This window comes from Lineus longissimus, chromosome 11, assembly GCF_910592395.1.
Source record: "Lineus longissimus chromosome 11, tnLinLong1.2, whole genome shotgun sequence".
NCBI classification, from domain to species: Eukaryota; Metazoa; Nemertea; class Pilidiophora; order Heteronemertea; family Lineidae; genus Lineus; species Lineus longissimus.
In genome coordinates, this window is record NC_088318.1 from 3,879,657 (window position 1) to 3,906,635 (window position 26,979).

The window sequence follows — 26,979 nt, forward strand, 5'->3', positions numbered from 1 at the left end:
ATTTACGTATTGGAGATTTTTGTCTGCAATTGTATATTGTCTCCTCCCTCCCCTCCCCCAGTTATGCACCATCCCTACCAAACCCCCAATCTATTGCTAGGGAATCATGAATTGGTGTTGTTTCTACTACTTCTATGAAGTTGGTTGTTGAAAGATGTTTCAGTACTGTAATTTGATGTGGCCGCTTGCTACAGCGTGCTTTACACAGAGGTAGAATATGTTTTAGATGCTATAGTGAGCAGTGTTACTTTTGAACAGAACTGTGGTAGATACCCTGTGATGTCAAGGTCCTGCTGAGGACTAAATGGTCACATCAATGTTTTCTCTCTCCAATGAATAATTTGCCAACATTGAAATCTTTTCTCGTATTTTTTACCATATTTTGTTTCTTTTTGCACACGTATTTACTCTGTAATTATTTTTCATGCCCAGCCCTGTCGCGCTACTGGTCGCAGGGGTCGCAGGAGGCAGAAGAGTTTTTCAACAATTCTACACCACACTCTGCACCGGTTGCACGGAAAAGCATCAAAAAAGCACCAGCGAGCGTCAGGAAAGGTACCCTCCCTATATCACAGCCTGATCAAGGTTTATACAACGAATATTCTGAGCATTTAGGTCTTCATTTGCATAAAGGAGTTGATAGGAAAGATTGTGGATCAAACCAGAAATATATTGAAAGCGATCTAACCTCTTTATGTATAAACGGCAATCAAGATCTTGGATGAGATTCTTGCTGTCAAATGCTGCTTTACTTGGCTGAATGAAAACTGCTGATTTTGAGAAGAAAGGCGTCAGTGAGCTCGAGGATTGTGCCATCAGAATTGGTCAATTGTAGCCTCTCAAAAATGTTTACTAAAATCATCCTAAGCTAAGTGATTAAAACTGCCAGCTTGTTTATGCAAAAGAAGAATTTTTAGAGTGGGCCTATGTTTTGATTTGGCATGGTATGTTACTTCTGGCCACAACTGTACCATGAACACCTACCAATAAATCGACTCCTTGAATGCATTTACAAGACCTAGATGCTCAAATGTTGTTCTAACAAAGAGAATTTTGCTAGAAAATTACTTTGAGGCATTCGGCGATTTATTTTGAATAATTTGGATTTGATTGAAAGCGCTTTTATGATTGTAAATGCTCTGTGGACTGATAATGCTTATAGGTAGATGCCAGATAGAGTTTCATTGTTTTGTTATCTCCCTTGTGATTTCCCAAATATGTGTACGTTTTAGGTGAAATTCAGGATAAAGTCTAAATTAAGGAAAAAGTTTGTGCAGAAAGATGTATAATGCTTTCAAAACTAACAAAAAATGATTTAATTAGTAACTTTTAAAATTTGTGTAAATCGAAAGAAAAATTGAAATTTTGTGTAGAATTTTTTAAAACTGAAATTCAGATATGCTTCTTGTTTCGTGATGTAAAGATTGAATGTTTATCTGTAGGCTCCAGTCAACAAAATATACATATGGCGGAGGGTAAGGGAATCGTGCTCGTGTCCGCATAGAGTGGCGTTGCCAAAGTTTCCCAGAATGCTGTACTTTGTCCGTGTAACCATGGTAACAAGTCACGTTGCTGTCCAATAACACCAGATGGGTCTATGTTGCCCTTACAAATGCTTATACAACATTTGGGATGATTTAGTAGACCCAATACAAGGGGGAGACTGGGGTTGAGGTCAAAATTGGAGGCTTTTATTGGCCAGGCTGAAAATAAACAAAATATCACAGTAATTTATTCTCTCGTGACACCTAAAGTGACACATCACAATATGCATAATGATTGCATGGTAGATTAAACAATGACATGACAAGCACTTGATTCTCACTTGGCTCAAAAAGCACTGGGATAGTTGATCCACTCTCCAAACAGCTCCATGCAGTGGCATTACGAAGTACAAAAGTACGTCAAAGAGCAGGGGTTCCATATTGAAGAGAGGATTACAAAAATTGAAAATCAGATTGGGAAATACTTGGACATCGTAACTTTGTTTCTTTACCAAATACTTTCAGGCCTAACTTTTGTTATGTTGTTTAAAGTTTCACAAGATAAGGGTTTCAATAGATACAGTAGAAAGAACCTCTCTATTAAGGACACCCTCAGGACTGACAGGTTATGTCCTTAAGAGAGATGTGTGTCCTGATTAGAAAGGTCAAATTGAATGGAAACAACCACTTAGGGACCAAAACTAGTGTCCTTGATAGAGAGGTGCCCACACTGAGGGAGGTTCCACTATAATATATTTTGAGATATGTCTTGCTTATTTTGCATGCCGAGGACTCCGGAGGTACTGGTCGCTAGGCCACCAGCATGCCCAACAACACCCCAACGGGTTGGAAAAGGGGGCGCCGCTCTCCGCTCCCGCGCTCAGCCGGAAATCAAGCAAAATATCACGAAGTACGACTTTAATTCGTTTTAATTTTGATATCAAAATCTGAACTCAAAATAGTTACGTGTAATGGAACATGTGGAAGTGAATCTTAATAAAAGGAAGAAGTAATTTGTTATAACACATTTCAAAGAAGACAAAGCTGAAATATTTTTTTCTGAAATATTATTTTCTCCATATTTTAGTTAACTAAAAAAGGCTTCTGTATACTTAATATCTAAACTCATCACTTTTACGTTTTTTTCTCTCGATGATAAAAAAATGAAGTTCATCAACGGCAAATCTTTTATGCTTAGTAACACAGTTTTGTACTTACACGAATTCTACAATGTCCATCTAGGCAGATTGATTTATAGAAAAAACACACAACTTTGTACATACATGTACATATTTATCAACTTTTGTCTGTTCTGTCTTGTTATGACTTGTGTGGCATCTGCATGCTAGTGATATGCATCTGTTTCAAGTCCTTGTTAACTTGGACATGTATCCTCCTGTAGATAAGTTTGTGTGCCAACTTGTATCTTAGGAATTCAGTCAAGTTAGCCAAATCATGACCAATATTTCTGCTTGAACATGTTGAAACAAGTTTTGAAATGCAAGAAATAACGAATATTTATCCAGAAACATGTAGCTTGCATCTTTCACCGTCTTAGACAAAGGAGATGCATGCATATTTCAAGGGTGAACCAGGTCTCTATGGCAGGAGTGTGTCTAGGAGTTTGAGCAGTGGGAGGGGGGTCTGAACCATAAAAGTCTTAAAGTCCCCTATCTTGGGGTGTGTTGAGATCACCTTGGGGTGCGAGGAATCACCTTGGGGTGCGAGGAGATCACCTTGGGGTGCGAGTGGATCACCTAGGGGTGCGAGGAATCACCTTGGGGTGCAAGGAGATCACCTTGGGGTGCAGGGAATCACCTTGGGGTGCGAGGAATCACCTTGGGGTGCAAGGAGATCATATATCCAGATGTCCTTGTTTGCGATTAATTGTTTTGTGGGGAGAAATCTTTAAAGTTCTTAACACTTTCAGCGCCCAGCCATATTTAGCGTACTTCCCCCAGGGGCCAAGGTTACGCCCCTTTTTACCCTTTTTCAAAATTATGAAAACAATAGAAGGAATAAAGATAATTACATGAAATTTTCTGTGTTGGTTCTTCTTTGTTAGATCTCTTTACAATGCTAATTTGGAATGATAGTCAGCAAAGCACTTGATTTTGCACAATGGTACCCCACACATAGAACAGTAATATCTGGTGTCTTTCCGAATACCCACTTTTTGGCATACTCTCGGCTACATCTGCCCCCGTCATCAATCTTCGACCCGCCATTGCGCCTATTCGAATGCAGACGATCTTGGCTATAAATAGCACATTGGCTGAACATCATACTATCACTTCAAGCGCTGTATAGTTAAATTGTTTTCCCCTATACTGCGCTGCTAGTCGCCTCGAAGACAAAGCGGGAAATTTAAAAACGCGACGTAATATTACGTCGGATGGCTCAACCGTGTGAACTTGCAAGACGTAAAATTACGTCAGATGGCGCTGAAAGTGTTAAAATTGGTGAGTGATGTATTCTGGCTAACTGGGCTGCTGCTGGCTGCTCTGTCCTCTGGAAGTGTTTGAGAGATTGTGCGGTAATGTTGTTGGTCCTGACGTCTGTTGCCTGCCAATCCTATCACACCAGCATCCCGCATGGCTCAAGAGTCATGTATCGTATCTGTTGTCAATTTCTTTCCAAAAGTATAGAACTGAACTTCCAAAATACTATTCTTTGAAGCGAAAATATTCCTATGTCAAATATTTTTCGTGAAGGCGCTGTGAATTAATGCTTCATCTCTCTATTAGTTTCAGAAAATAAAAATCTGTTTCTTTTGGGTGCCATGCATTTGTTCTGGGGAATATTTCCCATTTTAGGAAATTTAGCCTAACTTTGATGTAGAAACTCATGAAAAAAAGGCTCTATAGAGGCCTTGTAGTGAGATTTGCACTGACTTTGCCGGAGAATTTGGTCCTTGATGATGGTGACGTCACCAAAGGTAATGTCACCGTATGTGGGTCAGTGACAGGAATTCGATCTCCAAAGTAGCATCTTGTTCAGTGATGACATCATCTGTTCGGCCTCTACTGTTCAAACTGGCGGAGAGCATTTACCCGGATTGCAGTTAAAAGTTGACCAGATTTCCTAAAGGTTCTCCTACCCAAAACCCTTTGGGCATAAAATATACCGTAAAAAAACTTTATATTTGTTACTGACGAACTTTTCCTGTATTGATTCGTAGTGCTCTCCCGGACTTTCTCAACGGGGTCTCATAGCCCACAAAACGGCAAGCGCCGAATACAAATTCGTAGATTTTCACTCTTATCAAAACCAGGTAGATACTTTCTCATTTTACAAAAACATGTATCTGTCACAAACTAGTAGGACACAGCACACAGTGTTGCTATCACCTCACAAAGTCACTTGATGTAGTGTCGTGGCCAAGCACACAGACCAGTTTTCAAGTTGGTTTCCCTCCCCTGCTAGCTGCTAAATTCTCTACTGAGCGAGAGAGTGATTCCACTGGAGCGGTTTACCGCTTTGGTTGCTGTTGCAGCAAACTACACTCGACTCCAGTGGGTGTTTGGTAATTCAAACAGTCAGTTAGTAGGGCACAGAAGTATCATCAGAAGCTGCATGTACCAGCTCGACCAACAGGTAATCTAAATTACCAAATTACTGCTGGAGGCAAGTGAAGGTTTGCCATGGCTGTGACCATAGAAGGCAAGAGCTCTCATGGAGTTGGCCCTTAAGGTGTCTGTAGTAGAAAGTAACAGGCCAAGACGAGGGCAAAAAACAGTGGAGAATTGGCTGCCATTATCAAATCCCACAAAATCTGAGATATTTCTTGATTCATTGTATGAGTAAGGTAAGGTGATACAATTATACCTTATACGTGTGTACTGTCAGCTGTTTTCCTCACTGAGAGGGCTATAATTGTACCACTTTACCTTACTGATAACTTGATTGGCTGGTTCTGCCCTTGTCTGTGCTTGGCTGACACTACCTTTAATCTCGCAGTCAGAAGTTTGATGTTCTCGTTAATTATATCCCCCTGGCGCCCTCTTTAGATTAAGGCTTCTCTGTATATCCATTGAAATTATGAAAATATCTTTTTCTCACATTTACCCCAGTCTGTCCTGAAACCTTTCAATAGACCTCCGATGAGCTGCTAAACCTGCGCTACAATCTGAGCATTTCTGACCGGTACCCACAAATACACCTGGGTGCAGAGAGGCAAAGAGACTTGCCTACAGTCTCACGCCGACAGTGGGGATTGAACCCGGGATCTCCCGCTAGTCGCGAGTCCCAGCCACTACACCACAGTGGCTCCTAACAAACATAAAAGATGATATAAGAGAGTTTCCTTTAAAAGTTCATCATTTTGGTAATTTTTTCTCACCATCTGCAGATTTTGTCCCATCTCTCTGCACATTTTGTTATATTGTGCAAAAGGTTTTGATGTTGTCGGTGGTACTATACTTAGCTTTACATAGCCATCTTTCTATTCTAAATCTGTATGTTCAGTTGGCCTCTACTGTCATGTTACAATGTATGTGTTCAGCTGATGTTGCAGCCTTTAGTCAGTCAAAGGATATGTTTTCAGTTGGTGTTGCGGCCTCTATCCATTCACGTGATGTGGTATAAACTAACATAGCACCATGTTATGTGTTCAGCTGAAGTTGCAGCCTCTAGTCAGTCACATGATGTGTTCAGTTGTTGTTCCAGCCTCTAGTCAGTCAGTGGTAAACTAACATAGCACCATGTTATGTGTTCAGCTGAAGTTGCAGCCTCTAGTCAGTCACATGATGTGTTCAGTTGTTGTTCCGGCCTCTAGTCAGTCAGTGGTAAACTAACATAGCACCATGTTATGCGTTCAGCTGAAGTTGCAGCCTCTAGTCAGTCACATGATGTGTTCAGTTGTTGTTCCGGCCTCTGGTCAGTCACATGATGTGTTCGGTTGTTGTTCCGGCCTCTGGTCAGTCACATGATGTGTTCAGTTGTTGTTCCGGCCTCTAGTCAGTCAGTGGTAAACTAACATAGCACCATGTTGCAACTTCTATACTATGTTGTATTCAGTGGGTGTTGCATCATGTTGCTACTTTTTCTAATGCGGTAGTTTTGTGAGTTGTTTTTGCCAATTGGGTGGCGCCATGTTGCAGCCTCTAGTTAGCCATTGTGATGTCTGTAGCTAATAAAATGTATAGCACTGTATTTTGGTCTCTTTTCAGTCAAAATGTGTTTGCCGGTGTCGCACCACGTGGCCACCTCTTGCTATTCATGTGGCTTCTAGTCGTGATGTTGCTGTTGAAAGTAATTAACATGAAATTTAGAAAAATCAGTAAATCAGTAAGTCCAAAATGTCATCAGCAGTCCTGATCTAGTCCTGATGCATTTGACCTAATCTGCTAAACAATCTGTACAGAAAACTAGCTCAAAAAGTACTACAGAATGAATATGGATTTCACAAATTCTGATCCGATTGTCGACTTTTCTCTCAAATTCCTTTGTTATTTTCAGTATATTTAATGCTATTTCTCTCCTCAGATCTTTGTCTAATTAAAGATTCATTTCGATTCCATTTCTATAAACTACTAAACTCATTATATCTGTAGTTTCATCTTAAGGGCATTCTATGACTTCCCACAGTGCCTGAAATGACAATTTTACAGTTGGACATGGAGAGTTTTGTCTCCAGGCCAGCTTTCAAAGTTGTTTATGGACAGAACTCTTGGCATTTCACTTGCCTCGTGAAAGCAATGAGGCGGACTTCAATCGTTAGTAAAACATGGTGTCATTTTCATTTTGCAATTGGACGCATAGTTTTTACTTGTTCTAATTTTGACCGTCATTCTCGCTTTGTGAATCACCAAGCACTGCTTTAGAAGTACTTTTTCAGACTTCGTAAGAGAGGACTATAGGTGTTAGCTAGGTGTCCAGGTGCTAGTCCAGAGTAGACTTATAGGTCTGGTCTGACGTAAAAATATGATGAAAATATTCCTTGCAAAAGTTAAATAGTGCCATGACACTGTGTTAAAGTAGAGACACCTGTCGACGACTTTGTACAACTTAAACTGGCCCACCTGGCTTCTGCCTCTGGTCTCCCTTTAATGTCCTATATGTACCCTGTTGCTGGAGAAGCTGCTTAATCTATTTCTTACATTTTCTCATTAATTGTTTCCAATTTTCTCACATCGATACGTGTGAATCTCTCGACTTGTCGACTTGCATTTGTTTTCCATTTTCCTTTCTCTGTTGTGTCTGTAGCCGCGTTTAGACTACCTCCAAGTAGGAGCGCAACGCTGGGACACGCGCCCATGGGCGCCGAACCTCTGGCAAGTAAGTTCCAGAGAGCAGATCAGATTGGCCATCTCAATTTGCACGATTTAAAGGGACTCTTATGTTGAATTTAAAAGCAAAGCATAGACACTGAAAGCCATCGTTTTACGCTTTCCAAAAGAGCCTCATATGCACTGATCTTTCCCAAGTTTAACACACTAGCAAAAAAATACTGAGAAAAAAATGTCATTAGTTGGATGGTGGCATCACCTTTTAGTGCAAGACAGACCATTTCAAATCATTTTGATGTCCTGACACAAGACAGGAGTCCCTCTAAATACAATTGATGGTGCTTTCACCTCCTTGTGAGTGATGAATCCAGACTTTGATCATTCAAAATAAGCAGACCATACGCCTTCCAAAAAACCTTCATGTATCTGTTCCCTCCTCTGCTAACTTTTTAGTCTCTCACTTTTCCTTTATTTTTAACTTAAAAGTTCTAGATGTTACTTCTGACCTGTACAGTATTTCAGACATTTCTTTTCGGAGTTGAAACTTATCGTAATTTTTACACGCTTTGAATTCTGTTTTAATGTCTATTGACACCATTCCTACCCAAAATTGACACATATCTCTCTTACACGGCAGTCCTACCGCGATTCTGGTCCCAGAGTTCTCAAGATTGTGACGAACTCCCGCCACCCTCTACCTCCTCGGCGCTTTACTCGAGACGCCAGAATAACCTACAGCGACAAGGTACTAGGTCATGTGACGTCGTACTGTGCTCCTGTGATGTCAAGCTACCGTCATGCTCTGTGACATCTTGTCGTCGTTTTTTGTCGTGAAACTTATACCTTTATCAGTGATCTCGATCTCCTCCAGACAGTGGCACTGTTGTCTTGTGGTCATTTTTGTCTTGGATTCTTCGTGTTTGAGATTAAAAAAACACTTTTCTGTTTGTCAAAGTTTGTGTTGTTAGTCGATCATCTCTTGGCATTGTGTTTGTCTCCTTTAAGGTAGGGTGGTACAATTATAGCCTAATTGTCCATCAGTATCATTATTATAACAATATCATTGTATCAACCCAATACAATTGTATCCTTAAAGGTAAGATGGGACAGTTAGCTGTACTGTACATTATTGCGTACTGCGAGCTGTTTCTCTAAGGGGGTCATTATAAAAAGTTATAATTGTACCCCTTTACCTTACATCAGATAGCTCCTCTTAGATCTGTATTGGTGCACAATTTGAAAAGGTGTGGATGTTCAAAACAAATTTCCACGTTAAAGCTGGTGTTAACTTTGGCCCTCAATTTGAAAATTCAAATTCAAATATCAGTTTTACGTCACTTCTTTCAAAGAAGATTGTATATCAGTGATACTATGCACCTATAATGGAACACCCTGTATAAATATATTAATAGAATGATTGTCATGCCAAGGTCTGCAATTTATGATCAGGTGACCTGTGAATAATAGAAAAGGGGAATCCCTAAATGGGATTTCCCAACCACGTACTAAACTATTATGTTGATTTATCGAATTGAGAGTTATTAAGTTTCGTTTTGCTCTGGCCTAATTTATTGTGGCTAGATTTCTTAATGAATACTATTGCGTATCTAGACCTCAATTGTTTCTGATCAATATGTTTACATGCAGTGTAAGATGATCTCTTTCGACAAAAGTTCACTTAATTGGATCGATAAGAGATACTTCTAGAAATGACAGTGCTGTAGGATATTGACAGATATTTTAGTCACCCCTATGTTGTGGATGACTGTCAAATAATTTGTGTGTCAGAACTTTTATATGATATCTTTCTCATTCAGTCTTATTGGGACTACCCTGCGTGTAACCCTCGTTGATTTTTAGGTGGATATCCCTATCTGTTTAGAGAACAAGATGATCGAGAAAAGATTTGAGGAGTATCTTATGCGGGTGATATCTGGAAATAATGGTGAGGTTTTCAGTTATAGATCATCACAGTCAAAACGATTTGATTTGTATTTTCAGCCAAGTGGGGTAGACGTTTACCTCCCTTCATCCTCCTGCCAGTATTGCGGGCTGTATTTGAACAAGTCTTAAAAGTAATTTAAGATTCACCTAAATTGTATTTTTCAGGTGCAAGTCTTAACATAGTGTCTGGTCCTGCTCCCAGTACCAGTAGTGCCGGACAGCAGGGGGCCTACGCCGGCCCTAGTACCAGTAGCGCCGCATCTGATGGTAGCCTGGATGGGCCGCAATCGAGCGCGATCGCCATGAAAATGGCCAGCAGAGATATGGGAAAGTCCGACGAGGAAATCCTCCAAGCACAAAAACAGACATTGAGCCCGCCTTCAAAACGGAAAGAACGGGAGAAAAAGGAATATAACGATCATAGCAAACACAACAACATCGCTCATAACTCGGCAGACGCCAAACAAAAAGGACCAATGGCCAAAGATGTCTCATTAAAATCCAGCGATAAACAGAAGAAGAGTATATCGTTCAGTGATAAAAAGTTTAACAATGTGATTCCAGTGAAGGGTCGTATGGCTTTGAGTAGTCCGCCGCCAACGGGCGGTGGGCCCGCCACAAAGGGTATCATGATGAACCGCATGGGGAAGGACGATCACAGAAATGACATTGACTATGACTGGTCCAATAATGGTGAGTAGTGGGACTGTCAATCGAATATTTCCAAGGTGTTGGGACATTCCACAGGGTTTTCTTGGTTGGCACAAATTCGCCTAGTCAGTGAACATTGCTGTCCTGGTCCAGTCCCTCTCTTACTTCAACTTGACCTTTTTCCTCCCAAATTTTCTGTTATTCGTTTTGGCAGCATCTATTCACGCCACAATCTTGGCCTATTGATCATGAATTCAGTGACATATCATTTGAATTCACCCACCCTGACATTTCATAACAATATCTTTCAGTTTTGCAGCAACAAAAAGAATGAAGGAAAAAAATTAGAAGCATCTTTTCTCAGTTTGAGGTGGAAGCAATCTTTGTTTATTTGGTGGCACATTTTGGCTAGATTTCTCTCAATAATTTCTCTCACTTGCATTACTTTTGTACGCCAACACTGGAAGGCACCCAAGACATGTGCATGATACAGACATGTTTTGCGGCTTAATTTTGCATCAGAAAGGTGCATGCTTGATGTCAGAGATTTGGCAATATGCAGCCTGCCACAAAAGCAACATTTTGCCCCAAATGTGTACGAGTACATTCTGTGCACAATACTGGAGTGTCTCCACTTATTGGCGTGTATAAACAATGCAAAAAGAGAAAATATTTGCAATATCCCTCATATATGACTCGACAAAATTTGTATAAAAAACATGGCCGCCAGTGCATGACCCTTAACTTGATTATATTACAGCCTCAAAAGACAAGGAGGAGGAAGTCATTGTACCGGAGCGTGCAAGTCAGCTTGGCGGGCGTGGAAACACTGCGTATGCCGATGAAATATTCAAACCAGATGAGCACGGTTAGGAGCAGATTGAAATATTTGCATGGTGTTCTTTCAGCTGATTTTGAAATGAAATGATAAAATCAACGTTGTCGCAGTTGAATCTTTCCTAGTGAAGAATGTGACAGGTTATTAGCTTCCGAAGACCAGTTCACTCGGTATCTTCATTTTGTTATTTATAATGTTTAAGTCCACCTTGTGTTGAAATCGGCTACAAGTCTAATATCACACCATCGGTTGGTGGGCAAACGATCTACTTTCACTCAGGCACCTTTTTCATGACAAGGAAGGTTTGTGATGTCAATTGAAATTGAGGTCAAACTATACACCTTTCCAGAAATGGGGCGCTGAGTGTCCGAAATAGTGATGTCGTAAGGGGAAATTAGGCCTTATGGTGGAGGGACAAAGGAGATAGTCATGGTTGACCAACACACTTGAATGCCTTTAATGACGGACAAGGGGGAAAAAAGTTAGTTCCAATGCAAGCCACCAATTTCGGGAAGCATGTATAGAGTGACTCCATTTGGTCTGCCTTGAAACACCGGAACTCTTTCAAACACCAAAACTCATTGATGTCACATTACAAAACTATTGATAAAAGGAAACTAACATCAGTCGTTACTGATATATCAAAGGTGGTCAATATATGACTGATTGGGGAAAAACCTTTTGAAACTGAGGCTGTGTGTGAGGAGTCCCAAATGTCCTTGAACTTGAATATTTTCTCTTTTGTAAGAAAACTTTTACTGAGGATTCCGTTGTGGTCTATTTCATGCATTCTGATCAGTATCTACTCAATTCCTGGTAGCTCAGAATTCCATTTAGTTGGTTAATTTGAATAACAATGCCAAGGCTCCATTATGTTAAATAACATCTTACCCCAGAAACTCCAAGTGCTTTGAATGGACAACCATACAATTGGGCAAAACTACAAACAAAACTATATTTTCTAAAATCTTTATTCCTTATACCATTTAAATAGTGTTTCATCAGAGAGTACTTGGCTTGATAAAAAGGAAGTGGAAGTGTCACTTGCTGGTTAGCCGACATCGAAGGGATCTTGACAACAATACTTTACGAATTTGGTGAATGTTTGATGTTGGATGGTCCTCATAGTCAAAGTCTTGTAAAAGTTGACATCGCATCAGTCGGAGTTGGCTATTTAGAGCCAAAACAAACCTAAATATAGGCACAACTAACGAAAGACTATGTGGTATATGACTGCACAGTCTTTCATTTTCATCATGTTTATTGTGGCTCTCAATGGTTTCCTCTGATTGTTGTGTAGTTGACTATACAAGGTTTGGTTCCGCATTGCAGGGTCAAGTGTGGACGAGGTTGTAGAAGAGGTTGTAGAAGTAGTCGTCCCTGAGCAAGCGACTCAGACGGGTGGCCGCGGCAACCCAATATATGAGAAGGAATTATTTGGCGCGGCTAAACATGGTCAGCGGACTAATGTTTCTGCATGAGTTGTTGCAGTGGCTTTATAATGAATGATCGAATTTTACCCCAACACAATGCCAAGAAAAATGTCCAAGTGACTTGTTTCATGTCTGCATGAAATGTTTCTGCGGTGACGTTTGATCAAAGTTTTATGAATGCCTGTACAAAGAATGCGCTATTTTTATCGTTGTGGAATCTTTTTTGTATATATGCCACAAGTCCAAAATCCAAACCCGAAGTTTTGCCTGCAGACAAGTGACCTTTTTGTCGCTCATTGCAGCAATAATTTCCACATGTTGCCGCGATGAAAACCTCTTGTGTGCAGGTTGCGTTCTTCTCTGAAAAGTCTTGCCGACTTGGCACTTTCATTCAAAGCCAACGACAGCGCTGGTAGTGCCAAAAAAATCAGGTTTTCAGCACCAATAAACATCTTGAATGTGACAAATCGAGTTGCGTGACACCACCGGTGACGTCAGGGAAGTTAATGCCTTGATCGTGATTTGTCGGACATCACCCATGACTTCAGACACGTGTCGGACGTCAAACAGGATGTCATACAACACAGAAGTTTATCGGTCCGAAAACGCAATCTTTGGACACTGCAAGCACTTGCATCGGACCTTGAAGTAATTTGCAAGAATTGTATTACTTTGTCCGTTCCTGGGAAGCTGCAAATGAAAATTGTTTTCTGTTTGTGTTGATGTCATAATAAATGCATGATAATGGTCATCGCATCATGTTACAGATTCAGACGACGACGAGGACGTCATCCGACCAGAGACTGCCGCGGTCTGCGGTGACCGCGGCAACCGAGCATACATGGATGAAATATTTGATGCGGATGACCATGGTCAGCCTATATGTTGAAATATCTGCATGGGCCGCTTAGGCCTATACCCACAAAAAGGAGAGATCGAGAGCATTTGATGCTTGAGTCATGTTCAAAGGCAATGCTGCATAGAATAATGTGGAACTTTGGCTTCAAATGCTCTTGTAATCGAGTGTGTTGGTATTAAGAGAGGGTTTGAAGCCGAGGGTATTTGTTTGTGCCCAGTTTTGGGTAAAATAACATAGCCTTTGGCTGTCAAACACTCTTTAACTAACACCCGTGTGGGTACAGGTCTTTTAAGGGTTCCCACACTGATTATCAAAAAAGTGTTCGGGGGGGGGGGTTAATATTTTGTCTTGAAAGTACTAGATAGATAGATGTACCCTATTCAAATCGTCGCATATAAAAATTATCGGATGTTGATGATAAAAAGATTTTCAGGTTTTATCAAATTATACAGCAGATACTCTGAATAGGTCACCCTTGGGGCTAAAATTGGTGTCATTTACAAAGAGATGTCCTGATTAGGGAGGTCAAATCAAGTACATGTAGAAGTTACTTTTTTGGGAGGTGTCTGTTGTTCTATAATGGCATGTGGCCTTTATGGGGTTTGTGTGCCATGTATTGTTCCGTTCTTGGTCCTTGTTGAAACTAGTTGAATTATCTTGGTGATAAATGCAGGAAATGACTTAGAAACGAAAATACTTTTTGGGACACCCTGTAGTGTGGAGTTTTCTGTCTTGTGTGTTGTCCTTATGACTAAGTTGCTTGCGACACAATTTTCAGTATCCGTGTTGATCCCATGTACTAACATAACTTATTTGCATCTTTTCTCTTCATCTAGTTTGCCATTACTCATAAAGCATTTTTGATTTGCAGGGTATACAATAAGATTTTCCTTCATTTAAAGGCATTAGCCAATGCTCTGTTTTTTGTTCTTAATTTCGAAAAAAAGTCTGAACGCACCATTTTGCTCTTCCCAAAACTTCCCATTAGATGTAAAAAACTTAACCATGCAACCAAAACTTCCTGGTGAAGTTTACATTATTTGACTATCACATGTTATGTCAGGCCATGTCAGCTATTTAGTCCTTTTTATGCTGCATTGTCATCCTAAAGAATTGTTATCTTGAATGTCAGGTATCGTGGGACAAGTCTGAATTCCGATATGCCGGGATATCAGACCTTCCTCATTCCAGGCTCAACCGCAGCAAAATACAGTCCAAAATCGGGTTTTCAGGATCATCAACCCGAAAAAAACCAGGTGTTGTATTTACATCACGGGTGACCGGAATTAAAGTCCGGAATTGCTCGAAATTCAGGATACCAATTGTCTTTGACTCTTATTGTTGCGTCATTTGGCCTACTAAAACTGGATGACATCCCTTTGTCTGGCTCCTCGTAAATAGTGACTTGTCAAGTGCATGGAGTTTTGGTCCAATTTGGCTTGATGCATACTTTGAAAACAGTTTGAGAAATTTCAACGTGAGATTACTAACTCGCCTAGCCCATTGGATGAAGCACATCTTAAGGTTTACATGTGCAGAGATTGTTCCTGTGTAAATGAATTGATTGCTGCCTCCCCTGAATTTGAAATTAGATTTATACCTTCTTTGAACAAAGTTAAAGTTGGGCGTTGATTTGGGATTCAGATAAAGAGAAGGACCCCTAGCTCTTCTCACTCAAACACCCAGGTCGATCAATTTGAAGAGAAAAAAATTTCATGATTCAAAGATTTTTCCGAAAAATGAGAGCGCTCGAAAGTCATCATAATTCATTCCAGCAAAATACCACAGCGGTACAAAATTATTGCTTTGGTGTGAATTAACGATATTACAATGCCTGTTCCCGTATGTTTACAGATAGCCTTGATGAAGATGAAGATCATGAGGTCGAGAAAGACTACTTAGGCCTCGGCTATCCGCACGGCTTATCGAACAGTCCTAGCGCTCACAGCGGCTTGAGCGGGATTAGTCAGGTGCTCAGCGACATATCGGATAGCGACTCCTCCTCGACCACCCCGACTGAACACATATACCCCAAAACAACAAAAGTGAGTATGCCTGATGATTAGATGGTGGAAGTACCAGGGATCTACTAGCGATATTTGTCACATGTTACCATAATCGCTTGTCCACGGGGCATTTGCAACAATCAAATGCTTCAACCAATCAAAACGCATCTTGAAATAGTCTCACACCATTTCCTTTAACATTTCTGTTGAGATTTAAATTTGCGTTTTTGATGTCAAATTTCAGGCCACAATCGAAGTGCCTCCGAAACACGGCAAGGAAACTGACAAGGAACGCGTAAAAGAAATGGACAGACATAAGGACAGAGTAAAAGGAACGCGAAGTCCGCCACAGTATGGCACAAGGGAACGCGATCGCATCCAGCCGCGTCCAGGTCATGCGCACCGACGTGGATTAGATGGACCGTCATCTCTAAGTTCTAAAGAAGAAATCCCGAAGGATTTGGAGCTCGGTTCGATGGTGGAGGTGTTGGATAATCCGCCAAAGTTTGGCGTGATTCGATGGATCGGAACGCTGCCCGAAGCAAAGAATGACCCAAATCGACTCATTGCTGGTTTAGAAATGGTGAGAGATACTTTTGATTCTGTTGAGAAATGAGCAAAAGTCACATCGCTTAACTTATAGGTGCAGCATCGACTCTTAGAATACTCAAGTTTGAAAGTTTGATTGAGATGGTCCTATACTTTCCAATTCAATCCTTGCAAGGAAATCTCTGGTTTGGACAACTCGTATATATTTTGGAGGTTCTCTGAGACCTGAACGTGGCAACAAATATCTCCTTTGAAGTACAATCTTGTCCGTGTGTCCTTGTTCAGGATTTCGAAAGTGCCAAGTAAATTGAAGAAATCATTTAACGTTTTATCGTCCTTTCGTTTGACAGGAAGAAGAGGATCCTAACTCTTGTACGGATGGAACATTTAACGGAAGAAAGATATTCGACTGTCCGCCAAAGAAAGGATTCTTTGTTTATCTGAATCGAGTACGAAAAGACTCCAGGTTCCAGGAGTCGGCAAAATATATTGATAGCACAGAAAGCATGGGTAAGGAAAGGTTCTTCCTCGAAGGCTTGGTGAACATAGATTCTCTATGTGGCATGGCATGACATGATAGGAGGGCGAGGGTGAGGGCGAGGGCGAGGGCGAGGGCGAGGGCGAGGGCGAGGGCGAGGTGGACATGTGTGACACCTATGAAGCCTGCTCTTGGAAAAAAATGGGTTCTTCATTACATGAGTTACTCTCCAAAAGTGACGCATGAAAACATGAACTCTGTGTAACCCTACCCAAAAAAGTGTACCAGGAATCTATATATTGTATGATGGAATGCTGGCTGGTATCCTGAAAGTGGTGAGTTTGTTGTGTGGCCATTGATGTTTGGAAGTTGATACTGAACATGGTCTTCAAAATTGTTTTCTCTTGAAGCCGACTTGCCTCTCTCCCCAAAAATGTATGAAGATGATTCTTTTATGCTCCAGATCCTTAAGACAGTTTTGATCCAATCAAAGCATTGGCATTGGCATTGGCACTATCGGGTAGCCTAGGCAGCGAAACCATAGAAAATGTCTTTATGGCCCTTCTGTCACAATGGTTCTAATAAGCATCTCCTTCACCTTACAGCATTCGGCACGCTTGAGAGTCCAGAAATCCAAGGCAATATCGCGCCACCGGCAACGCTCAAGGACATATCGAATATGTTCGGTAAAAATAAGGGCATACAAGGTCATCACAACTCGTGTTACCTCGACGCCACGTTATTTAGTATGTATGCATTTACGCAGGTGTTTGATACGATTCTCCATCGACCATCGCGGAATGCTGATCTGACAGAGTATAATGAAATACAACGGGTGCTCAAGGAAGCTATTGTGAATCCTTTAAGAAAGTAAGTGGTAGATTCGTTTGGAAGTAGCAAAAGTGTCTGCTAAGGGAGGTTCCACTTTAGATCACATGATGTTGCGTCGTTCCTTGTGTAAATTGACATCATTCCTTGTGTAAATTGACGTCATTCCTTCTGTAAATTGATGTCATTACTTGTGTAAATTCACATCATTCCTTCTGTAAATTGACGTCATTACTTGTGTAAATTGACATCATTCCTTGTGTAAATTGACATCATTCCTTGTGTAAATTGACATCATTCCTTCTGTAAATTGACATCATTCCTTCTGTAAATTGACATCATTCCTTCTGTAAATTGACACCACTTGTTTGTTATTTTGGAAACAAAGCACTTTCACATCTGCTGTGAAGTGGCCTAGAAGCAGGAAGCCCTGTTCTGTTGTGTGTGCATTTTGGGGAAACTTTCCAGTGGCCATGATATTTATACCTATCAGATCTTGGTGAGCAGCAACAATAGTAGTCATTTTTGTATTGCTGAGAATGAGACAGAGCAGATTCGTTCCTCTGACCTACTGCCAACAGTCAGTAGGAGGAAAAATTGATGAATTGATACTTCAGAATGTGAATGAAATTTATGGTATTTTCATTCTACTCTGCAGAAATTTCTACGTACGTGCTGATAAGGTGCTGAAGCTACGGACCCTGCTGGATAAGTTAAGTAGCGTGAACGGTATGATGGGCGAGGAGAAGGACCCAGAAGAGTTCCTCAACTCTCTGCTACATGATACCATGAAGGCCGACCCCTTCATCAAACTCAGGTAAGAGAGTTTTCTCTTCCTCAATTCTCTACCTGGTATTTGGCTTGGCAACACTTGGCTTAGATGCCGTAACTTCGGCATGGCCCCGTCATCGTCATCATCGTCAGGGCACAGTGTAAACATCAGCACCTGTCATCTGAGAGGTCCCAGTTTGGATTCCCGGCCAGTCCCGGTATACTCACGAGGGCAACTCTCTTCGACAGCACAGGTTGCCTCCGGGGTCTCCGGTTTCCTCCTACTCACACTACAAAAGCCGATATTGTATAAAGAGCTGATAATGTCCTAGTTGACGCTCAGCTCTCAACTCAATATTCAATTTTGTTAATGATCATCATTTCTGGCGTCCAAATCCGGAGGCATGGAGTCTACTTTCAGCTATGGTCCACCTGTGTTGCATCTTTTACTTGCCCTGGCATAGACACTCGGGTACGGAGGATCATGGCGATTAGTCTTAACTGACAGACCCTCATTAAATTGTCTCATAATTTGGACAATGTATTTTGAATTCTTTGTTTCAGTTCGGGGCAAGAGTCCTATTTCTACCAACTGTTTATTGAAAAAGATGAAAAGTTAGTGCTCCCAACCACGCAACAATTGCTGGGCCTGTCCTTCCTTCAGTCCGACATTAAACTTGCTGAGGTGAGTCTTTCAAAAAATGTTGCTCTGTTGAGGGAATATTTTAAAGTAAATATCAGAAATTTAACTTTTCTTCCCCAAAACTGAGACCAGTTTTGACATAAGTGTTAGAAAGTCTTGATCGAGAGCTTTTCAACGAGTGGTCATTTAACCGTCAACATTCCATTTTACATCTACGCTTTTGTGCTGTTTCAGATTCCCTCCTGTCTCATCCTGCAGATGCCGCGGTTCGGCAAGGATTACAAGATGTACCAGCGAATAGTGCCAAGTCTTTATTTAGATATCACTGACATACTCGAAAATAGTAAGTTAAACTAACTTTTTTCAGTCACAAAGCAAAATTTATCAAGTTAGAGTGTGGCCTATGAAAGTTACTGGGTGTTCAATGAATCATGCAGAATGAAATAAGCGCATACTCTGCTAGGCTTACTTGCAGTATCCGAGCTGGGCTACTGGGAATCTCTGGCCCAATGAGGAGCTTTATTACCGGGAGGCAGCAGTATTTAGCGGTCCAGTACACAATAGGTTTCCAGCCCATGAACCCATGTCAATTTCATTCACAAAAGGATCTGTATTGTTAACTATTCCTGGCACCTTTTGGCCATAAAGTCCCTCATTGAGATGATGAGAAATTATTTTTGATTGAGGATCAGTCTTATTGTACCCAAAGTGTATTGGTTTAGGGGAAAAATTGATCTATCCAGGAAGCCATATGAGCAAGGTGATTGGTTAAAGAAGATATTCCGTGCCTGCATCTAAAATAGATCATGAGCAATTTCTGAAATAAATTTTGTCCTTATCTTTGCAGGTCCACGGGAATGCGCTATATGTGGTGATATAGCGACTTACGAATGCAAGGAGTGTTATAAGCAATTTGGTGATACCATAGATAGAATAGCCTTCTGTGATAACTGTATTAGAAAGGTAAGAATGAGTGAGACAGAATAGAGTGACAGAATTTCAATATACAGGGATACAGGGAAGGGTTCGAACCCCCCTTATTATGTCTGATTTCCGTGAAAACCTGTCCTGTGAACAAGGTCTCCATGTAAACCTTGCCGTGAATGAGGTTTAAACCTTGCCGTGAATGAGGTTTCCATGGAAACCTGGCCTGTAAATGTAGTGGTCATCAACAACATTTGAAATTTTGAAATCTAGCTCTTGAAGGCTAGAAGTGAATAGTCTCACAACATATTAAGAATTTTTGCACTTTTTTCCTTCAGATTCATTCTCATCCAGACCGTGCAAGTCATAAAGCGAAGCCGATTGGCGTGCCAGAGGAATATAAAGACTTCCTTACCGAACAGAAAACGCTTCTTGGCGGAGAGAATGTTCGAATTCACCGTGAGACAATGGAACTATTTGCAGTCGTGTGCATTGAGACGAGTCATTATGTGGCATTTGTCAAGTGCGGCCCGGGACCCAAGGCACCATGGGTATTCTTTGACAGTATGGCCGACAGAATGGGTAAGCATATTGTGGGAAATGTTATTTTCGTGATTTGGGAGGCAGACATGAAATAAAATGTGCTAGAAGTTTAACTCCAGTGCATTTACCATAACATTTTGTGTTGCAGCAAGCATAAAATGTTGTTGTCCCACAATTCAAAAGAAGCGAATTCACCAACTTTTGGTACCCGGAACATATCCCACTCAACAGTATTTAGACTGAAATGACCCTGACCTTTGCCAGACTCTTTCCTTGCAATGAAAAACACGTGAATTCTTGGTGGAGCATCATCCTACTATGACTACAGTTTGTTTAATGCAAGTATCAATTCGTGTCTTGTACCCACCATCCTCAAGGGTACGACACCTTATCACCCTATAACGACATCTTAAGGCTCAAGCATCACCCTTTTTTCACCAATGCTACTTTTTCTTTCGTCAAGACATCACCATCAACAATATATCAGTTGTCACCATCATATAAAGTAACCGGACTAATTTTACTGGGTAAGGCTGTATGTTCGACAAGACATCGACACATTAGCATCCTTATTCTTTCCAGCTTCGCCAAATTTTCACTTAAGGTAAAATAAATACTACTCAAGCATCGGCAAAGATTAGTGGTGATGGCTTAACTACCCTTGAGGAGGGGGGGGGTACAAGAAACGAATTGATACTTGCATAAGCTTTGATGTCTTTATCCATTGCTTCAGGTGAACAACACGGTTATAACATCCCCGAGGTTCAGCCGTGTCGAGACTTGCCCGATTGGCTAGCAGACGATAACCATGAGCGCATACTAACGATGAAGGAGGATCGGCAACTGCCAGAGTACGCCCGCCGGATCCTGTGCGACGCATACATGTGCATGTATCAAAGCACCGAGGTCATGATGTATAAATGAAAATACCCGTGTTATCATTAGTGGTATCGTTTAGTCCGTTACATGTTTGTCGTTATACACATGTTACCACGGAAACAGGTTGACATGACAACGAGAGAATCAGTTGCTATGGAAACTGAGAAAATTGTCGCATGACCTTAAGGTTGGAAGCTGATGATGGGTTGAGGTATTCTTGATCCATCAGCTGGTGGAGATCGGTCCGAAGAAGCAAAAGATAACGTTACGAGACTTTTAAAAGGAAGCGATCATGTCTGTAGTTGTTCTAGGATATGAAGTGGATGACACACCAGGGTCTTACAGAGGACTAGCCATGACAATCAGTGTTGAGGTGGTGGTGAGGAACTGTTTGAAGACTTTCGAATTGGAATTGGCAGCTGTCCAATATGCAAAGCTATAGGGTGTCACAGAAATGTCCGACTTGAAGATTTTCTGCTAAAGGCATGATGATATGCTAGATCATTAAAATACCGACCCAGATGTTAAAATCAGTCAAAGCATTGTATCGTAGGATTTTAATAGAGAAAAGAAAAGTTAATTTCGCCCAGCTTTAGCAGCTCCTGTACATGCTAAAGCATGTCCAAGATATAGTTTAGTGCATAAATCTGTCAAAAGAGGGCAGTGGTGAAGATCTCAATTTTGTAGCCCGTGTGTACCAATATATTTGCTCAAAAATATCTTCTATTGTAAATGAGTCAACTTTTAGCATACATTGAGGTTTTCACATGAATAAGGAATTATTTAGCATTTGTGAAAATTTAAGTGAGAATTTTGGTTACGATGAGTTCTTGCAGTTTGAAGAGTTTTCCTTTCCAAGTTTCCCATATTTCTTGTTTGTATCATGATCATCCAGGTTCCAAAAAGAGTTATTTCATATGATATGTAATGTTAGTTCTTAACAATTTAAGCCCCATAATGTAAGACTACTGGTATAAAAACTTTATTCTTCCTTTTACTCCCCGAATTGAAATTCTTGGAACTTACCTACTCAACTGCTTTCTTTCTTTTTGCATTATTCCAGGAACAAGAACGACCAGATCTTACATTTGTGACTTTAGAGTTCCTTTCATGTTATTAGTTATGAAAAAACTAGTTAAAAGCTGATATTTTGAAATGTTCTATGCAGGATTTGCCTTTAGATTTACCTTGCTTTGTATTCTTCTTTGGACAGTTCTTAAATTATTTTGCCTCTTTTCTTCGGCAAAGATGATAATTTAGGGAATGTGTATCTCTGGACAGCAAGACAGTAATCCTATAAAGGCCATTGAGTGACATCATAAGGGCAATCATTTTGGATGTCAATCAGTGCCCTTGACCCTGCTGTCTAACTGATAGTACCATGTGTGGATGACATCGCCACACTTTACTCCCATTGTTGCACTGGTAAAGTGTGTCATTGTTGGTAAATGACGTCAATTTGACATCCCAAATGTTTGTTTTTTTGCTTTGATGGCGTCATCTGCACAGCCACTGTGGGTAGCAGACGAATTCAGACAAGACCAGCGCACATATGAAACTTTCAGCACATATCCCTCGTGCGTTTGAACGTGATTCTTGTAATGAAGTCACTCAAATCTGTGATGCGACTGGTTCGAAATAACGCATTGAAACTAGTCAGTGCAGAAGATTTCAAAGACGTGACAAAAAGTGCTGCAGCTCAGATATGTGTGAATTATGGGAACTTGGGAATTGTCCATACCTTATCAATATGAAAGAACACATATTCCTTTGGCGGTTTCATTGTGTATTTTTACGCCATCAGAATTTTTTTCAAATTGTAATTAAAACGTATCTGAATTAATTGTTTGGTAATTAATAATTAAAAGGTATGCTTTTCATTGTTTCGTTGATTAATAATAGTGAATTATGGTGCTATTGTAAATGTAACTGCTCTTCACTGTTGTCACGGGTCACCTTGTGAAATACACCAAAAAAATCACCCATTTATTCACGTGATGAGGATTGGCATGCTCGTGAGATTTTTTATGCATTTTTTTACGTGTTGATAATAACAATATAAAATGTAAGCCTGTACAGTAGTCCATAGCTCCGAGGTCTGTGGGACATAAGGTAAGGGGGTACAAATATATAACCCTGGTACCAGTGTATGTGTGCATTAGTGTATTTTCCTAGCTGTTTCTTTGAGCTGTTTTCTACACTAAAAGAGATATAATTGTACCAGGGTTATATTTGTATCGTTTACCTTAGTACAATTATAGCATCTGTGTGCAATAATCCATACTACTAGCTGTTTTCTACACTGAAGGGGAAATAATTGTACCAGGGATTTATATGTACCACTTTACTGTACATGTATTTTGGTATGGCGCACTGTAAATTCTTGTGCAAAGATATTGAGCAGACCGGAGCACCCTTGTACTTGTAAGGTCTAATCGTGCAGAAGTACCTGGTAAAAATTGGTGTCTATGTATATTCTGTAGGGATGGAGATGAGGAAATCCGTCGGAAAAATGCAAGGTTCAGCAGACATGAAATTTTTGTTTGATAATGATACGGATTCCAATGTCTTATTATTAAAAGTGTTTATCGCCGGCTAGGCTGGTCTCAATACAACCTCCTTTCATTTCCTACACCTCGAGCGGCCCGGCATCAAGACAAGGATGAAAAAAACTCCAATATTGGTGCTTTCAACACATATTCTTTAACAGGAAATGGGACAGTGCATTTCGTTTGCGGTGAAAATGGAAAAGTACCATAAAAACTCACCAGGTGATAATCACTTCAAGAACAGGATGCATTTTCCGCGGTGGTACTTAACCAACAGAAGAGAGCCTCCCATTTTATAGTTGTTCAATAAGTTGTCTGTTATCCGAGGTATTTGGTTGTGATTAAGAGGAACTGTGAATGTTTGGATTGGCTTATTTTAAAGATGGTTTAATTGACTTTTCAAACCACCCATCTCAATTTACAAGATCCTTGTGGGGGTTCTAGTGGCAGTAGGCCCGCTCCATATACTCCAGGTTCAGCAATATAAGACTGTTCAGGCCGCAAAACGTACACATCATTGTTCGATGCCATTCGAAATGTTTCATTTTGATAGACATTGGGTTGATGACGCAAAGTTGGCCGATTGTCATGAAGTTCTGTTCTGGATTGGCTTTCGGGTTGATCTTGCAGTAATTAGTGAACTGGTCCTAGATTAGTGAAACTTGAGTAAATCCTAGTTGTGTTGGTAGAGTCTTATTATGTTAGGCAGGAGCTTTATAATTGTCGGAGGTGTTGGTGTAATAGAAATAAGAAAATGAGGTGCATTTGCAGCGGTACGGCTGTGCAATTATACCGGTTTGATTTAAGCTGTATAAAGTCTTTGGTACTGTTATGAAGATTTTGAAATTGTTAGCCAATACCTCAGTATTGTTTATGTTATTTATTGTACATATACCAGGGCTGTTTTAAGTGCAGTAGAATTCCCCAGACATATTCTTGATTCTGTTGTGATGACCATAGTGACGGTGACAGGTCTGTCGTAGTTTCATGAGCTGGAGAGAAATGAGGAATCCCGCTGACCTAGTTGTGATTGTGTCTGCCTTGTGAACAGAAGGTCGTCGGTTCAAACACTCGTTGATAGCTTTGTCCAACGCGGCTGGTTGGTTAGCCAACAGCTTGTTAAACGTATAGTACAGACTGCCTTCTCGCCAAGTGCCTGGCATTAGAGAATGGAGTCTGGAAGTGAAGAGGGTCTCATAAGCAAAAATCTGGTTGGCCCTTTCTTTAGGGCTGATATGAGGGTGACATTATGTAGCCCATTTTGGAAATGTCCCATTCGTTTCAGGTGACAGATCAGAAATTACAATTTGAACCTTATGTGTACCCCTTATGATTGTGTGTTGTTGTTTGATTTTAACTCTCAGCCCGTAACTCATTTGGCATGGTTTGATTCGAAAACCGAGGCGAATTTCAGCAAATCAGACTTTCAAAATCGTCGGACAATAGTACAGTGCAGGAAATTTTAATTTGAAAACCGTGAGTGTACGGTCTGCGGCTGTGAAATCTAACATGGCGGACCGAGTATATACGGGTTCCGGGCTGAAAGAGTTAAGGTTGGAGTACAAAGAGTTACACGGTATACAGACATGGTTGCAATCAATGACTTCATGGTCATGATTCCTTTGTGAAGCCATCGTTCACTGGAGTGTCTGTATGTCATGTTGCTCTTTGTAAACCCCTGCCTTAGAAGTAGACTTTAGTCATGGCTACATTGTACGTTGCATGCACATGGGTGGGTTGCTCATTTAGCTCAAGATGAAAATATCCTTGCATTAAAGGTCCATCCTGTTGAAAATTTGACATTTGAAATAGAATTTGAGATTTTCAATAATGTAAATACACGTTGAACATGAATTTGAGCATTGCAGTTGTGTATGCCAATATAGATATACTTTATAAACCCTATTAAGCCGGTCGAAGGGCATCTGAACAAAAGGCCTATATTATATGTGATAGGCCTTTGTGAAACAGACGCACCAAAACTGGCTGAATAGCGTCTACACATTGCATACAATAATAATAAATCATCACGTCTGGTTACTGTACAAGGGCAATGTTTATTTCTAATTACTTGTGGCACATACAAAAACAATGCACACCAACAGCACATGCCTTTAACAAAATGTTACATTATTTTGAGTACTACAGGGCGGCCCAGAATTATTTCCCCTCACACAATGGATACACATAAAATTCTACTGTGCATGGGAATATAATTCGGGGCCATCCTGTAGAGAGTACCAGTGGCCCAAGCTTCCACATTCTCTTACTGCCTCCAGCTCATGCCCCTACGTCGACCATCGGCCCGCCTAAAAAGTAACTACAGGAGTGTACAGTTCCGTATTGTGTTCTTACATACTTGCATAGCATCCATCTAAGGAATAAAATGATGAATCATATATATATATAAGTATCTAAATATTATAAAAATCCTACTTTATGCCAATGTTTGGTTCTTGTTGTTCAAACCCCTCTTTCTGGTTACCATGGTTACTTGTAAATACTGAGTGAATTCTTCTTAGTGATCTATGCATTCGCCTATAAGAACTTGTGTTAGTTGGCCAAATTGGGGCCTATAATAAAAGTTATGTCAGGGCGTCTGGTCCATGAATAAAAGGGAATTTTCAAAAAGAATTGTCTGTTGTATGCCAAAGAACTCCCTTTGGACTGACAAATGCATGCGTATCCCTTGGGAATTCCAGGCCTCACTCCACAGATAAGTCTTATCGTGATTTATCCCTCAAACAAAACGACTGGATGGTCTTAGCAACCTGGTCTAACCCCATTGAAATTCCTGTCCATTAGACACTTCTGGAATGACCAGCCGAAGCCAAAGCGATTTTTTTTGTTGGAATTTTCATCATTTCGGAGAATATTTAACTTTTATGGCGATATTTGGGTAGGCCTACACCGAACAAGCCCCTGAGCCTGCCACTGGTGAAAGTCTCGTCCACCATTTTTGAGCCCATCAGACAAGCAGATCTATCAACTGTCATTCGTGTGGGCTGTGCTGAACCTGTTTTGACAACTGAAGCAAGTCATTATTTCTATCCAATTCCCTCGTTCCAGGACTGGCTTAGGCGCTATCTCGCGGTAGACAGCAGAACTGAAATCTTCCTCCAAAACTTTCAGTTCCACTTTTTACCGCTAGACAGCAGCACTGTCACATAAGACACTGAAATTGAGCACGCCTCAGACTTTCTTTTTAGACCTTTTGCATGAATAGATTTTTTGGTATTGCCAATGACATAAGACACAGGGTGGGGCCTATTAGCAGTATTTACATGTACTAGTCTTGCAAATAACTTTGACAGATCTACCATCTTCATATCTTGGACAAAGACTTAAAATTTTGATGACGGTTGTGATG

The 26,979-nt window shown here is 40.6% G+C and overlaps 1 protein-coding gene across 7 annotated transcripts in view; it reads left to right on the forward strand.

The window, feature by feature from the left end:
* Nucleotides 1-26,292, forward strand: part of LOC135496375 (uncharacterized) — a 75,688-nt gene extending 49,396 nt beyond the window's left edge. For 4 of the 7 annotated variants that reach the window (XM_064785665.1, XM_064785667.1, XM_064785668.1 and 1 more), the window contains 14 exons: nucleotides 433-555; nucleotides 9,824-10,351; nucleotides 12,480-12,602; nucleotides 13,348-13,452; nucleotides 15,294-15,484; nucleotides 15,690-16,028; nucleotides 16,345-16,504; nucleotides 17,078-17,342; nucleotides 17,959-18,117; nucleotides 18,636-18,756; nucleotides 18,949-19,057; nucleotides 19,562-19,677; nucleotides 19,977-20,220; nucleotides 20,915-26,292. In XM_064785665.1, the coding sequence (XP_064641735.1) occupies nucleotides 433-555; nucleotides 9,824-10,351; nucleotides 12,480-12,602; nucleotides 13,348-13,452; nucleotides 15,294-15,484; nucleotides 15,690-16,028; nucleotides 16,345-16,504; nucleotides 17,078-17,342; nucleotides 17,959-18,117; nucleotides 18,636-18,756; nucleotides 18,949-19,057; nucleotides 19,562-19,677; nucleotides 19,977-20,220; nucleotides 20,915-21,105 (2,774 nt within the window). In that variant the 3' untranslated portion in view covers nucleotides 21,106-26,292. The remainder of the gene's footprint in view (nucleotides 1-432; nucleotides 556-9,823; nucleotides 10,352-12,479; nucleotides 12,603-13,347; nucleotides 13,453-15,293; nucleotides 15,485-15,689; nucleotides 16,029-16,344; nucleotides 16,505-17,077; nucleotides 17,343-17,958; nucleotides 18,118-18,635; nucleotides 18,757-18,948; nucleotides 19,058-19,561; nucleotides 19,678-19,976; nucleotides 20,221-20,914) is intronic. The other 3 variants (XM_064785670.1, XM_064785671.1, XM_064785669.1) reach the window with 2 other exon arrangements.
* The last annotated feature ends 687 nt before the right edge of the window (nucleotides 26,293-26,979 follow it).